The sequence below is a fragment of the Thalassophryne amazonica genome, chromosome 23 (assembly GCF_902500255.1).
Source record: "Thalassophryne amazonica chromosome 23, fThaAma1.1, whole genome shotgun sequence".
Taxonomy (NCBI): Eukaryota; Metazoa; Chordata; class Actinopteri; order Batrachoidiformes; family Batrachoididae; genus Thalassophryne; species Thalassophryne amazonica.
The window spans coordinates 15,653,659-15,671,377 of NC_047125.1; the positions used below are offsets into that span (position 1 = coordinate 15,653,659).

At 38.3% G+C, this 17,719-nt stretch overlaps 1 protein-coding gene across 1 annotated transcript in view; it reads right to left on the bottom strand.

Moving 5' to 3' along the window:
- The window catches only part of LOC117505392 (phospholipid-transporting ATPase ABCA1-like), a 282,727-nt gene that overhangs the window by 95,590 nt on the left and 169,418 nt on the right, over positions 1–17,719 (bottom strand). The window contains exon 36 of the mRNA XM_034165037.1: positions 13,158–13,327. Coding sequence (XP_034020928.1) covers positions 13,158–13,327 — 170 coding nt within the window. The remainder of the gene's footprint in view (positions 1–13,157; positions 13,328–17,719) is intronic.

Consider the following 17,719-nt stretch of genomic DNA (forward strand, 5'->3'; position numbering starts at 1 on the left):
GTCTACAGGACTCGGTGCAGTTCAGTGGTGTTATGGATGCGGCAAAGTGCAACGCCGTATTGACTTGACTGTCAAAACAAATATGGAAACCAATATGGAAATCTCAATTAAAATGTTTGGTAACACCATTCAACCTTACTGTCGGGTCAGTGCTTAAGTTACGAGCACATCTGACAAAGAACAGGCCTGTAATTTAAACTGCCGCATGAGCATTCATTTTCACCTTTCCTGCCAGAAAGTATAAGACGAGAGAATACAAAATATTAGTAACCGCCCCCACTGAGGCCAAAAAGACTGATATGAGATGGCAGGCTAAACATAGTGCTTTGAGCAAACTATATGCAGATAATGGGCCTCATGTATCAACGTTGCGTACGGCGATATTTGAGCGTATATGGGGTGTATGCCAAAATGGCTGCGCTACTTGGCATTTATCAATGTGGTCGTTGGCGTACGCTGCACTGAAAATATACACCAGGTCGAGAGGTGGCGTAAATTATACACCAAAATGAACCAGCACTGGAATCCACATAAAAATGAAGATGATCAACATGATAAACAGTGCCATTATACAAATCAATGCATATGTTACATAAATAACACTTTCCTGATTATACTACATAATAATTAATACAAATCCCTCCTTTGCGGGATTGTTATGGAGCACGATCCGTGGCTACAGCGCTGACTGCAAAGACAGCGCTGCTCGCCTTTTTCTCCAGACTTCGAGCCTGGAGCCAGAGCAGCGCTGAGCGTAACTTCATGTGGTGTGATCGTTTTAGACAATGAAATTGATAATAATAACTGTAGTTTCGTCATTCCCTTAATTCGCCCGTGCTGCAACCAGGTTTTGTCGTCTCCATTCGGTTGTCACAATAAAATAAATACAGAAATACATTTAAAAAATAAAGAAATCTGACAGATTAGGCATGTCTTATTAATTGAGTGAGCAAATATCCACATGTCAAGGATTATTGCCGTGAAAAGAGAATACAGTGGTCCCTCGCTATAACGCCGTTCACCTGTCGTGGCCTCGGAGTCTCGCGGAGTATTTAGTCCAATTTTGCATGCCTTTTTTTTTTACAGTGTTCTTGTTGTCCAGAAGAGAAAAGAGCGCCAACAACTACTCATAACTGTGTTTGTCACACGGAAACAAACACCTGCAGCCAGGTGTGAGTGGAAAAAGGCACGGCGTCAGGACGCAGAGGCCCGATCTGTGACATACTGGTCTGTCACTATTAATAATTTCTTATGTGTCCGACCTCGTTCGTTGATCGTTAAAATTAATTTGTTAGTTCTAAATGCCATCATAATTATTTATAGGAAAACATTCTATTTTTATTTCTCAAACAAATGTTTGTGCCTGAAAACAGTTTGGTATTATTTTCCTACTAAGGTTTGAACTTTGAGAGTGTTTACACACGAGAGAAAAGTAAGAAAATGTTCATGCCTGATTGAGAAAGTGTATGAACTGTGTAGTGAGGGGTTTTACAGCTTTGAAACGTCTATAATAATTTTAAAAAATAACACTGCCTAACGTCGCGGTTTCACGTATTTCGGGCTATTTTTTAGAACGTAACTCCAGCGATTAATGAGGGACCACTGTAACACTTTGATTATATTACAAAACAATTGATACGACGGCGGCTTTTGACGCTCTATTGGCACGCGTCATGATTGGTGAAGTTCTTTTTCATTGCCGTCTTCCTGGCTTCCATGTCGTAAAATGAGGGTGTGTCTGAAGCGGAGTCTGAATATTTATGGGCGTGTTTATTATAATTACGATCGTTTCCACCCGCCGCATTTATCAAGATCACGTCAGGCGTACACCAGAAATGAGCATGTGCGCACTGCTTGATACATGTCACGGCGACTTTGGTGTATTTCAAGTTTACACCGTAAATTTATGCCACAAGTGCGCAACATTGATACATGAGGCCCAATGACTTTTAAATGACACAAAGTAAAGAGCTCAAGCGAGAAATAAAAAGGTCAGGTATTTATGGATTCCATTTCATTCATTCATTCATATTCTGTGCCTGCTTCCTCCAAACAAGGGTCAAAGGGGGCTGGACGCAATCCCAGCAGCAACAGGGTGAGAGGCAGGACATGGACAGGATGCCAGTCTATTGCAGAGCTGTATTCAATTTACATATCAATATTTTCTCTATATGTGGAACTCACTTTTTTAACACAGTATTTCCTTGAGGATGAGTTTAACAGCAGAGCTAAGTGTTGCACATGTGCACACCATAGCATGTGCTGTTACTTAACTTCCAAGTTTTAAATTCCAAAAATAAATAAGATGGGAAAATAAATGTGCAACAATAAACAATATATATATATATATATATATATATATATATATATATATATATATATATACACACAAAAAATATATTGGACAGCAACACTTCCATATAATATGGAAGTGTTGCTGTCCAATATATTGCTTTTTGCACATGTTCAAAGCAAATAATTACTATATTTTCCAGACTATAAGTTGCACCAGAGTGTTAGATGCACCTTTTCTCTATATGTGGAACTCACTTTTTTTAACACATTATTTCCTTGAGGATGAGTTTAACAACAGAACACAGTGTTGCACATGTGCACACCATAGCATGTGCTGTTACTTAACTTCCAAGTTTTAAATTCCAAAAATATATAAGATGGGTAAATAAATGTGCAACAATATATTGGACAGTATAATAATGGATGCTATCTGATGCAATGTGTAGAACAGAAAACGTCAGATCAAAGCAGAAAGAGATCTGAACAGTGGAGTTTTCCAAGAAGCCTTCAGCTTGTGGTGTGTACCAAAAGGAATTCCAAACTTCAAAATTGTAAAAATACACAAAAATACACAAACTGGAAGAATAAATATGTGATGAACATGTTGTTTGGTGCAGATGAACACCACCTTTTTAATTCACTTTTTTTTTTTTTGCATATTGCTGTGATATACTTTTAATGTTAGAGCTTATTTTGTTAAATGTGTCAGTTTCTTGGAATATTATCTATGTGTATATATCTATATACACAGTGGTGGGCACACTTCCGATAATCTGATAACAGATAATTATCCAACATAATGTTTTCATTATCAGATTATCTTTTTAGATACATTTAAAAACCATCATCGGAGTAATTATCTTCCGATTAATTACCGTCCGATAACTTTTAGACCGATAACGTACTAAACTAAGTTGAACAGTAAAAAACATTTTTAAAACTGTTAAAACCTACCTGTTAAAAGTTTCCTAATAGGCATGTTGTTCTACCCTCTGCAAACAGAAACCACTCTATCGTCTGTAAGCAAAGGAGAACCAGTGACCAAAAAAAAAAGCCATTTCCTTTAACACCATACCAATATAATCGCAATGTCACCAAGTCATCCAGAGGCATACATGTTTAACTTATGGTTCAAATTTTAACCACTCATTTTAGACAAGTTATTTAAAATTATTGTCATGTCTGAAGTTTATACAGTGAAAATATCAGATATATGTTTTCGTTTTAAAGTAATGTGCTAATTTTTAGGTTTTGTGAGCACATGCTGTGCCAGGCAGCAATGCATTATGGGTAGCATAAGGTAATCTCAGACGTTCACGACAGGACAAATGCATTTCAGACACTCTGTTCAGGGTCTACAGATAACAGCATTAAACTCTAGTGCCTAAAACTCTCGTGAATATATTCTCTGGGTTTATAGACATTAGTGTATTTGCATTTGTTAAATTCCACGCATCTTAAATGTAGCAGACACGGATTATCTGGAATTTTGTTTGACATTTTTTCAAGGCCGCTACTGCCATCTACTGGCCAGGAGTGTTCATGGCAGTATTAAACGTCTGGGTACATGGCTGCTCTCAATGTGTTGGTATTGTCCATTGTCCAGGCACTTTTTGTGTGCATATATTTGTTAACTTTGTATTCTAAAACTACGGTTAGAAGTAATTCCGACTCCTTATCGGTCCACACGAACGAGGTTGCCGCCATGTTTTTAGTTTTTGTGGAAGTGACGACAAGAGAATAAGGCTCCTGATTGGATAGAATTTTAATCAGTACCACCACCCAAAGGTTTGGCAGACTAATTACAACACATTTATACGGTTCAATGTGGATGGATTTTTTTTAAACGACGTAGTGTGACAGTGGACTCATCTCTGTGCTTGTTCTGTTAGACCTCAGTGCTGCTTTTGATACTGTTGACCATAAAATTTTATTACAGAGATTAGAGCATGCCATAGGCATTGAAGGCACTGCGCTGCGGTGGTTTGAATCATATTTGTCTAATAGATTACAATTTGTTCATGTAAATGGGGAATCTTCTTCACAGACTAAAGTTAATTATGGAGTTCCACAAGGTTCTGTGCTAGGACCAATTTTATTCACTTTATACATGCTTCCCTTAGGCAGTATTATTAGACGGTATTGCTTAAATTTTCATTGTTACGCAGATGATACCCAGCTTTATCTATCCATGAAGCCAGAGGACACACACAAATTAGCTAAACTGCAGGATTGTCTTACAGACATAAAGACATGGATGACCTCTAATTTCCTGCTTTTAAACTCAGATAAAACTGAAGTTATTGTACTTGGCCCCACAAATCTTAGAAACATGGTGTCTAACCAGATCCTTACTCTGGATGGCATTACCCTGACCTCTAGTAATACTGTGAGAAATCTTGGAGTCATTTTTGATCAGGATATGTCATTCAAAGCGCATATTAAACAAATATGTAGGACTGCTTTTTTGCATTTACGCAATATCTCTAAAATCAGAAAGGTCTTGTCTCAGAGTGTTGCTGAAAAACTAATTCATGCATTTATTTCCTCTAGGCTGGACTATTGTAATTCATTATTATCAGGATGTCCTAAAAGTTCCCTAAAAAGCCTTCAGTTAATTCAAAATGCTGCAGCTAGAGTACTGACGGGGACTAGAAGGAGAGAGCATATCTCACCCATATTGGCCTCTCTTCATTGGCTTCCTGTTAATTCTAGAATAGAATTTAAAATTCTTCTTCTTACTTATAAGGTTTTGAATAATCAGGTCCCATCTTATCTTAGGGACCTCGTAGTACCATATCACCCCAATAGGGCGCTTCACTCTCAGAATGCAGGCTTACTTGTAGTTCCTAGGGTTTGTAAGAGTAGAATGGGAGGCAGAGCCTTCAGCTTTCAGGCTCCTCTCCTGTGGAACCAGCTCCCAATTCAGATCAGGGAGACAGACACCCTCTCTACTTTTAAGATTAGGCTTAAAACTTTCCTTTTTGCTAAAGCTTATAGTTAGGGCTGGATCAGGTGACCCTGAACCATCCCTTAGTTATGCTGCTATAGACGTAGACTGCTGGGGGGTTCCCATGATGCACTGTTTCTTTCTCTTTTTGCTCTGTATGCACCATTCTGCATTTAATCATTAGTGATCGATCTCTGCTCCCCTCCACAGCATGTCTTTTTCCTGGTTCTCTCCCTCAGCCCCAACCAGTCCCAGCAGAGGACTGCCCCTCCCTGAGCCTGGTTCTGCTGGAGGTTTCTTCCTGTTAAAAGGGAGTTTTTCCTTCCCACTGTAGCTAAGTGCTTGCTCACAGGGGGTCATTTGACCGTTGGGGTTTTACATAATTATTGTATGGCCTTGCCTTACAATATAAAGCGCCTTGGGGCAACTGTTTGTTGTGATTTGGCGCTATATAAAAAAATTGATTGATTGATAGTGTGGATGAAGTTTTTTCCCCAAACTGAAAGGGTAAGATATTCGGTTTTACAAATACCCGACAACGTGTGTACATGGCCTTATGTCTGTGTGAAAGGCACTATATAAATAAATTTACTTACTTACTTACTAATATTGAGTGCACGTTTTACAACATCATAAAAGTTTTAAAACATGCAATTGCGATGACACTTCCAGTGCTCCGTAAAAATGCCTGTTTTTACAAATAAAAATGGAATATTTGACAAAAGCACATTTATCTTTAAACCAACACATGACGTCACATTAACGTGTTGGTTTACATAATGGGTTACTGAACCAATCACTGTTTAGCACTTTTACCCAGAATGCTTTGCGGTCTGTGTTTGTTACAAAACCTCAGAATTAGTGCCTTATTCAACATTAAAAGATATATGTTATATTTTAACTTTGTACAAATGACAGAATTGACATTAATGGAGTTATTCTATCAGTATTTTCAAAAAACCATAAGTTAGTATGACTTTATTTTTCAAGACCTCCGCCTGACCGGAGTGTTGAAATTGATAGGGAGCTGGCCTTCTGGCTGCTCTCTGTGTGCCTCTGTGGTGGGAGTGTTGTTGTAAACAAGAGCTTCCAGCAGGAGCAGAATGTTGAAAGAAAAATGATTATGATTAGTAAAGAGTTGATTTCGTGAGTGCTCTCAGGATTTGTCTGTGCTGCTTCCTGCAGGGGGCAGTATGGTCAAACAATCTTGCTTATTCTTTAGGTCTTTTACCGCTTTTGAGCTTTCAAAAGCGATCGTGTTAAAAATCAATTTCAGCTCTTTAGTAACTGTAAATGTCCCATAGACAACACTGGAATTTATCGGTTATCAATTATCTGTAACTTCCGATACATTTTTGGGTGGTTTATCGGTTTATCTTTATCAAAGATAACTTTTCAGTTATCTTATTATTTGTTATCGAAGTTAATTTTTTGGTTATCTGTGCCCACCACTGTATATACATAAAGGGCTAATTCTGTCTGTCTGTCTGTCTGTCCGGGATAAATTCCCAAACTATAATATGTAGCCCGAAAAACTGTATATATTATGAATCCTCATGACATGGGGAACAAACTGGTACCATTTTTTAAAAGTTGAATGTAACTAAAAAATTAATGCTTGAATCTATTCTCTTTATCTATTTATCTTTTATGGAATTACTGGGAAACCGGGTATTTCTTTTGTATTAACCTGCTCGAAATGAATAAACAAACAAACAAACAAGCTGCCCTGGTTGCCCAGGTCTATAGATGTATAGACCTTTAATCATGGAATTACTGGGCAACCAGGGCCATCTTTTATGAAATTACTGGGCAACCCCTCAATCCTGAGGATGTCATCAAGAAAGCCTGAGCAAAGTGGTCAGAATTTTAATGACACACAACCCAGGCAGCGCCGGGTATCCCAGCTATATATATATATATATATATATATATATATATATATATATATATATATATAATTATTATTATTATTATTATTATTTTGCACACAATTTTTTGGTGTACTGGAGCATAAGTAGCAAGACCTCCAAAAGTAGTACAACAAGGGCAAAACCTAAAATATCCACCAGACATCTCCTACATAAATGTTTTCTTAAAAAGAAATAGTTTCTCTCTCTTCCAGGAAGGGAATCTCCATTCTTTGTACCTTCATTTAAGACATTCCACGATTAAAAATGTCCTTTATTTAACCTGTTCATTTGACTTTAGCTAAAGCTATGGCATTTTCTTTTAACCTCACGTATCAACCCCCCCACCCAAACCTACAATAACAATCTTTTGAAAGATTTCCTGCTGTGCAATTACCATATTAAATAACTTGGCTTGTATGGATACATGGGTGAATTCATCATCGCCAACCAGGCTCAATTAGAACACAAACACAGGAATTGATTTACCGCAGTGGGTGCCAGGCCACAGTTCAACAGGTTCTGAGGGCTGCGTGCTCTAGTTGGGCGGAGAGTTAATGTCGGGGACAAAGCTGTGAATGATCTTACCCTGAAAGCTCGGCGCCCACTAATTGCTGTGAAGAAGAGGACAAGCAATCTGCTAATGAACTAATAATGAAACAGCAAGAAAGATGAGCAAAGGGAGTCGAGCTTTACAGCGTGTATCGCTTGCCTTTCGGGTTTTACGACAAGGGCTGTGGGGCGCAGCCTTAAATGATAAAGCGTAGGAGAGCTGAAAGCATGAGATAATTATCATCTCTTCAGGTCGTTATTAGCATTATGCTGCATTACGTAGCATCAGACCAGCACGTTCCATTTTGATACAAGTCAATTAGTACGATTTTGTTGAAAGAGAGGATACTTGTGTGGCCCATAAGTCAGCAACAAAATCAATTAGCCGATTACAAACAGCGGCTCAAGCAGAGAAAACTTTATTCATCTGCATAAAGAGCAACAATTAAATGACTCCAAAAATGCAGCACACAGAGTTCTGATAAAATAAGATTGCAGAGATACACCAAATAAATGAAATTGAAGTAAATAAATAAATGAATTAACGGTGGTTGATTCAACAGTGTAGCTCAGGGGATTCATTTCAGGAAACAATAAGTATCGCTCATTGTAGACAAACACTAAATTAACCCCTTAACGCCTGAATTTATATAGCTGTATATAAAAAAATGTTTTGTGTGTGTTTTTGCCTTTAAGTAGATGTAAATAATGTTGAGATTATTAATTTCACTTTTGTACAAAAAATAAATAGTAATTTTGGTGTTTTGGTAATAATTTATGTTATAATGTTATAGTAATAATAATGGTATGTTGCATTTTTGCGACAACAGGCATACTGGTCAATTTGGTATGTTGCATATTTGAGTCAAATATTGTAGCATATATGCGACAATAGGCGTTAAGGGGTTAAGGAATCAATTTTGAAAATAGTCACATTTAAAATGCTCAAATGTTTTAGAACTCCTGCTACTTATACTCCAGTGCAACTTATATACTGAAAATTCATGAGTTAATTAATGTTAATCATAATATCCTATATGTATTGTTTTTTTCCAGGAATCAAAGTACTTCATAAAATAAACACCAATAATAAAAAATAAATAAATGCCAGTTGTAAAAGTACATGACAACAACGCACAAAAATCCAAAATCAAAGATCTAATTAAAAAAAAAATCAAATAGTCTCACATTTCGATTCTAATGTTTGCTATGCAGTGGGCCAACAATCTGTTTCTATCTGACAATTTATTTTGTCCCACCTGTGTCAAATGACATCCAAAATATTGTCCATCACACATTTATTTGTCCATTTTGCATATATATATATATATATATATATATATATATATATAATTTAACAGTCCTTTGATTCGCACCAACTGAGGGTTTCCTGAATAAATCCACTGTTCAGGTCTCCATATTGCTGTTGGCAGGTTATCTGTGTTCTTCTGATAATTTCTTTTATCCAAACTGCATCAAATAACATCCAATATATATTGTTCCCCAAATGTTTATTTTTACATTTTCCTTATTTTTGGAATTTAAAAGCCCTTATGTTAAGTAACAGCACAGATTGTTGTGTGCACATGTGCTATATTGACTTCCGGTCTTTTGTTAAACTCACACCCAGGAAATGTTGTGTTGCACAGTGTGTTCCTGATACAAAAAAAAAAAAAAAAAAAGCAGCAACTTGTACTCCAGTGTGACTTATATATGTTCTTTTAATATTCTACCATTTTGGGCTGTGATGCATGATCAGCCTTCCCACCATATGTTGTTATTCCTCCACAAATTACAACTCTGTTATTTCCCCATTTCCACAGTATTTACAATCATTAGCCGAGTTTGTCTCAGCTGCTTTCCCCCATTCACGTCTCCCACCAGCTCACTTATTTAACAGTGAAAGAGTGTTCGTGCTAACCTGGAAATTGCAGTTCATAAATTCTTGTCGTCACAGTCTGCACAGCCAGCTACAGAGGACAAGAGGCTCATCCTGAATCTACGGTCGGCAAGCTCTCGTAATTATCTGTGATCCCGAGCACAGTCTCGCTCTGTAACTCACGGTCTCCGTCAGCACCTGATCACTACATAAATACCTAACTGAGGGTTCTGCTGGTACAGCAAATGAGCATGAAATAAAACTGCTGCTGTGCTGTGATTGGTAGCAGCCAATGAACTGCCTGTGCCATGCGAGCAGGTTCTGGAGACGGTGCCAAATATGTGGAAGTGTTGATATATTCTAACTCATCTCCAGTCTAAAGCTTGTACAGAGTGAAGTACAATACTCAGTAGTAGTATAGAGGGTAAAAGTTGTTCTTTGTACATTGCCAGTCACTGAAAAGACTTGTTGTGCTTCGACAGTCTACTTTGACAGTTATGTCTATACTTCGCTGCTGGTTTGCAGGACAGTTGGTGCATTGCTACTTTCTGAATGAACAAAACATTTCAGCTCATTCTGTTGGCGACTGATTCATTCTATTTACTCTGACTTCCCGCTACTTCATCATTCATTGAGACTTTCGACTCCTCAAGGTACTTCAGACTTTACATTTTAGTGTACAACTTACAGCCTTCTTTGAGTAGTTTATACTATTTATTGTACAATGCAACTTCCCACTTCCTTGAGGTAGTCCATTTCTCTCACTGTGAATTCCCATGTAGTGAAGTAGCTTATTCCCTTCATTGTTTAAAAGGACTGATCTTCATTCCATTTGTCATGAAAAGCAACTTCCCATTCATTATATGATGCAACTTCCTGCTCCTTTAGAGCAGTTTATTCTGTTCAACATGCAATGCAACATCAAGCATTCCATTCATCATACAATACAATTTCTCACCTCTTCAGATTAATTTATTATATCCACCGTTCAACTCATCTTCCTGTCTCCTCAGGGTGAACCATTCAGGGTATGGTCCATTGCAACCTCCTAACTTTTCTGAGTAGTTCAAACCATTCCTTGCACAATGCAGCTTCCTGCCTTCTTGGGTAATTCATACCATTCATGGTACAACTGAACCTTCATTGTACATACTTGGGGAGTGTGGCAACTTGTCTTCTAATCTCCAAGGATGGGAGTCCATTAGCCAACAATACTAATGGAGCAATGAACACTACCTTTGCACCCCTCCCAGGAATAAACCAAACCAACTTTTTAAGATTCCTTAGATGACCAAAATAGGGTTTTCCACTGACACATTTAAACAACATATAAACAACTTAAATATCACAGAGATTCAATTATAAGGGTCTATTGGCGGCCATTTTGGATGCCATTTTGAATCTTAAACCCATGAATGAATTTAGTTTAGGCACAAATGAGTTTGCTGTGGCCTGTGCTGTGATATTTAAGCTGTTTATACATAGTGAAAAACCCTATTTTGGTGGCCATCTTGGATGACTGGCTTGAGGCCAGTTTTTATTTTTGGGAACATCCTGATTGTGTTTTGGGGTCATCTAAGGAACCTAAACAAGTTGGTTTGGTTTCGTCCTGGGGGGGGGGGGGGGGTGCAAAGGTAGTGGTCGTTGCCCCCCTAGTATTGTTGGCTAATGGACTCCCATCCATGGAGATTAGAAGGCGAGTTGCCACACTAGTTTCTCACGCTCTTGGGTTAGTTCCTACATTTATGGTAAAATTCAGCTTCTTGCCTTAGGCTAGTTCATACCTTCATTGTTCAAGGCAGCTGCCCATTTTTAGATGTAGTTCAGTTCTAGTATTCTTAAGCCAGTTAATACCTACAGAATGCAGCCTCTCACCTTTATTGGGTTAGTTCATATGTTCATGGAAAAATTCAGCTTCTTGTCTTCCTCAGGTAGCTCAGAACTTTGTTATGCAATAAATCCTCGCACTGTGTTGGGTTAGTTCATATGTTCATGATAAAATTCAGCTTCTTCTCTGCCTTGGGAAGTTCAGAAGTTCATTATACAATTAAGCTTCCAACCATGTTGGATTAGTTCATATATTCATGGAAAAATCTAGGTTCTTCTTTTCTTGGTATAGGTCATACCATTCATTGTATAATGCAATTTACCTTAGGGGATTTCATTTTTGTTATTATACAGTCCAACTTCATGCCTCTGTCTATTCAACATAACATACAACTCTCTTGGTCTCAAATGTAGGCCATTCCATTGTTCATAAAATGCAACTAGCTTTCACCTCAGTGTAGGTCTTTTCCATTCATCGTCCAATGCCACATTCTTGGAGCAGGTTGTTCTGTTCATCATACAATGTGACTCTTCCCCTCAGAGCACTTCATTACCTTCAGTGCTCATTGCAGTTTGCTGTTCCTTGAAGCAGTTTATTCACTTCATTGTTCTCTCTTATTTCCATAAAAAAGCCGAGACCACCTGATACAATTTGAATTTTCAATTTTATTTATCTAAGCTGGAGGGTCAATGGGCCCTTCATAACGGCCCAAGAGCTACCTAAATTACACCAGCAGTCCCCCAGTGTTAAAACAGACTTTAATGGTTAATTTAATTTAGTGTATCAGTTAAATTCCAGCATAAATTAGCCAGACGGATGAATTTTTGACAAAGAAGACAGAGATCTATCTTCTTGTTCACTTGAAAGATTAGATTTTTGAGAGTAGCTCAGTCACGAGCAATGCATTAGAATCCAGTAGGCAACAAATCACTGGCCACAAAGCATAACAGTACATGGTGAAGTTACAGCTCCAGAAAATGTGCCAGTTTGTTGTGATTCAGCACGTCATTAATCTCTAGCTCTCGTGGGGAGCTGCTCTCTTGTTAGTCCCGGGATGGGGAAAAAAAAGTGTATCCTTGTACTTGGCTCCCATGGGTTTCTGTATACGTGCATACTCAGACACCGCCCTTATCTATCTAACTGTCTTACACCTCTTTGTATCATCTCCTCCTCATCGGTTATGCCTTTGTCTCCTGTTTCTTTTCTTCCGCTCCATTCCTCTGTCCATTTCCTTCTGCCTTATCTCCTCGATTTCCCCCGTCTCCATCAATCACTCTCTTCTGCATCTCGTGAAGCGTTGTCAGAAAAATCAAAAAATCTTGTCTTTCTACTTGAAGGAAAATGAAAAGTAGCAGCCCCAACGAGGGGGAATTTTGCGGACACTGCAGGCATGGCTTCTCAACCACAACGTTTCACAGATGCAGTTTTGTGAACTCACTGAAGCATGTGCTGTAAACACTGTAAACTGTCAATTTTGACACGTTGAAGTTGCCCACAGCTGGAAACATGACTTTAGTGTTCAGTGTTGATGTATATATGTAACTGGAAAAACGTACACTTGTACTTTTATTTAGTATCGGGTATCCTAACTACCTATGGAATACTGAAAAATAACACTACCTTTCACATTTCCCATCTTCCTACTCAATCTTTTCCTGTGTCAATCCAAAGAGTTGAATTTTCTACCTGCACCCACACAGATCTGACCTTTGTCCAATCATTCTTGAGCCCACGGAAACTCACATGGCCACCAAGGCAAGCTGCTCCTTGGTGAGGTTGAGAGGATGATTGGAGGCGGAGATGCCGTAACGGCGAGGATCCTCCCCTGCTGGCAGCTTTCCCCGCAGGATGGCGTTATTGGCTACATTAAGGAAGGACACCATGCCATGCCAGGCCTGGTTGTAGAACCACACCTGTAAGTGGAGAGAATCAAAAGCAATGAGGATAACAGGTGGAGGCTTCACAGGTACTAAAGATGTCTCCTAGTAACTCAGCGTGGCACCACAATGGAAGATTTACAGGGTCTGGCACAAAGAACGGAGACAGGCTATAAAAAGAGCCAAGTGTCCAAAAGTAGAGCTACGTCAACGATTATCCTTTTGGGGATTGGATTTATTTTCAGTAGGTTACAGATACAAAGCAGAGTCATAACAGGAATCATCCCACCAGGGGCGGATTAATACACCGGTTTGTCTGGGTTGAAGATTAGGGGCGCCAAATCATCTGGGGCCTCACAGTTTTCACCACAAAATGTTGTGGAGGACACAAATACAGCAAAGCTATATTTAATACATGATAAGTCTTTTTCAACCCTATTCATATTTTAAAATTGTTAATCAAGTATTTAATCGTCCTGTTGTCTCATGGAATGATGGTGATCATACAGGGCAGCCATCAAAGGAGTGGCTAAAAATGGACCCCACATTCAGAAAAATGTTGTGTAATCATGATATAATGTCTGAAGAATTATGGCCAGTTAAGTATTTTTTAATTTTTGTCAACTGATGTCACACATGGGTCTTATCTTACAAGCCCTTGAAAAAAATACTGTGCACATAACAAACTACATTCAAAAGGAGGCAAAACAAGGAACACTGGCACAACTTAGAATAGTAGAATAGAATAGAACAGAATAGAGTAGAATAGAATGGGTTGTCTTTAATTGTCATTGCACAAAAGTACAATAACACTGAGGTTGAGATTCTCATTTCAGTGCTGTTTAAGAGACTCTAGAGATAAAAACAACTGAAAGCAAATAGATAACATCCATCCATCAATTTTCTTCCGCTTCAACCGAGGTTGGGTCGTGGGGGCAGCAGCTCAAGCAAAGCCGCTCATTGTAAACCGTTGTACACTGTGCGCAGCTTCGTGCAAGTTCGCAAAGAAAATTTTGAAATGTTCAAAATCTCCATCACGCATTAATTATGTGAACTTTGCGCAAACAAGTGAAAAACACTGCATGAGTGCAAGTGATTGCATCAGCGCATCGCATCAGAGTGCGGCTTGTCTGTATAATGAGGTGTTAAATCTATCATAAACATCATTTTACAGCTACTCATAAGAAGGAAATAACATGCAACTGTTTTGCCAAGCTATTACCTTTTAGACAGTTCTGATGCGTTCTCCACCTCATTAAGCGCGTGAGACAGAAAAGCGGCAGCTGGAATAGCTACAAAATAATTATTTAATATACGTAAGCATCCAGCGCACAACGTGTGGCATTCAGTGGAGCAAAGCGTGCCGTCCAGCTGGGAGCACAGCAGGTGGGATCGTCACGACAAAATGCGTGCAAATGCACAGATCAAAGTCATGCAAATGTCAGGGGGTCTTTCATCAGCTCCTCCTCAGCCCGTTGGGCATCGCCTTCAACTGCCCTGGGGCTGTTGGAAATGAAGTTGGCAATATGTTAGATCCTTTGCCATACCTGCCGTGGGTTGTTCCTAATGAAGTGGTCCTCAATAACAACATGTAGTGCGACTCTTTGATGAACTAGCCAAAGTAGAAATGACACTTGATTGTTTGTTTTTAGCCATACCAGCTAACATATCCCCAGCAAGCAAATGGCAGTCAGATGACGACAGGTATTGGTCAGGATTTAGTCATATCATGATGTCATTTAAACACCACAAAAGTCATGACATCATAAGGGCATTTCATAGGATATGGTACAATGTCCACATAAGCTCCACCCCGTCACGTTGGTTGGTGGATCTGGCCATTTAAATTCCAAAGACTGGAAAACTCACCATACTCTCTTCTGCAAGATGATGACTTGCTAATTATTCCTGTTCACTTAGTGAACGGGGCTTTGATGAGCACATCAAAGTCAATTTAAGTGCCACACACTCTCACGTGAGAATACCCAATGTGCTTGAAGACATTCCTACCAAAAAGTTAAAAGCCAGCAGTAACTCCCAAACCTCGATGAAATGGTGTGTGAGTTGCGGAGGTAGAGTAACATTTAGCACACTTTCTTTTAAATGTAAGCGATTCTTAAAGTCTTCGGTGCTGGGGTGCAGAAGAAAGCAAATGGGCAAAAGAGAGCAGCATGTCAGGCAACCCCCCGTTGATAGCGCAGCAGTAATTAGGAGTGAATGGTGTTGGAGTGTCAGTACAGTGTTAGTGGGGAACTCAGCAGACGCACAAACACACACACTGATAAATCGTGCTCTTTGCCTGTTGGCTCGCTCAACAAAAACTCCATTTTTCCTTGATGTTATTTTCCCTTCAACGTTTAGTTTTGGTGAGATCTGCCATTAAAACACCATTTGATGTGTTCAAGGTAACACGTAGAACAGAGGGCTGCTTTGTGTGCTTCATTCACGAGGGTGATGTTCAGGAAATAATGTGTGGGCCGAGAGGACTGTGAGCTTCAATTCACACAGCAACTTGATTAAGAATGGACAATAACCATTTCTAACATGAAACACAGGCAACTTTAAAAAAATATACAAGCAGCTTATTGAGGCGCCTTTAACTGAGTAGATTATTCTACAAGTAAGTAACAAAATATGGAGCTTCAATAATGTTTCTGCTGATGGAAAATGAAACATTTTGGATTTGCAGTCAAAAAATAGCTTTGCATTTCACACCAATTTGCCAAGACAAAATATTTGTTTGAAAATGGAAAATTTAAAAAAATATTCAGAAATATTTTTTAAAGAGATCTCTGATTTTTTTCTTCATCTAATTGTACAGGTTCAAGGATTTCTATTACAGCAACAACCAAAAGGCTTTTTTTTTCCAGCTCCACTAAAAAATACTTGCTGTGACGAACCCCATCATAAATCAAAAAGAGTTCATGACATCATAAAGACTGCCAATAACTTAATAATTTTCTTAAACATATATATATTACGAATTAAATGTAATTTAATTTTTAAAATAAATTGTTTTAATAGTGCAGCAGATAACTGAAACAATCATGCAAATAGTGATGAAAGCATCAAATTCGGCAGAAATACTCCTTAGACACTCTTCTTTTGAAAAAAAATGATTGGCCACTTGACTTTTTAATCGGTGGTCAGGTAGGGGTTAATTGAGGAATTACACAGAGGTCAAAATTAAAACATGCTCCAATCATATTGAAAAATATTCCACATTATTTGCCTGATCATAAAGATTCCAAAAAGGTATAGTTTGGACTATCTGTGACTGAATTCTATGGAGTTATGGGATAAAAACAGCAAGAATGGTGACAGAGCTCAGTGTCATTTTGTACAGGGGTCAAAAGTTAAAGCTGCTCCAATTTTGGTTAAAAGTGGTGCAAATTACTGGTTGAGCTAATAATATTAATAAATGGAATAGTTCTGACTGTGCTGCTTGCTTGGTTTGCAATGTAAAGGTTAAACAATGTCGGTATCCATTGGATTCTATGACATGTGACATATGCTACTCTGTAACATGATAACTAAGCATAATACATGATGCAAACTATTCCTTTTTAAAACCATATTCACTCAACTAATAATTTGCATCACTTTTTTTTTTTACCAAAATTGGAGCAACTTTAACTTTTGATCCCTGAATCTGATCTTTGTCACCATTCTTGCTGTTTTTAATCCCATAACTCCATAGAATTCAGTCACAGATAGTCCAAACTATACCTTTTTGGACTCTTTATGATCAGGCAAATAATGTGGAATATTTTTCAATATGATTGGAGCATCTTTTATTTTTGACCTCTGTGTAATTCTTCAATTGACCCCTACCTGACCACCGATTGAAAATTCAAGTGGCCAATCAGTTTTTTCAAAAGAGGATTGTTTGAGGAGTATTTCTGCTGAATTTGATGCTTTTATCACCATTTGCAGGATTCCCCTCTAAATATTCTCTTATCTGCTGCACTATAAAGGTGAAGTGCTCACAAATTTTATTTGTTTCTATCATGTGTGCCACCCTTTCCAGCCCATCTTGATACCCTCACAAAATGTAGATTTTCATGTTGGGGTTGTCCATCCACAACCCTGACCATCATCCAAAAACTACACGATGAGTCCGCAACCTCCCATTCATGATTTATTGTGTCGTGATATCATCACAAAATTACTTCATGACACCACTGGAAAAAATCTACGACATTTTGTGATAGTATCACTAACGAATTGACTAAATCACTTTTTGTGATGGCATCAGAAAATGGCGTGAGATGTGGTTGCCCTTTCATTATTTTCAGCAGTTTTGTGCATTTTAATTAGTTATTGCACAGTACTGTATAACAAAAATGAACAATTGTAATAATTGTCTTTAAGGTGGTCTAACGATTGTCTTTCTTCAGTGTCCCATCATGTATGAAAAATCTACAA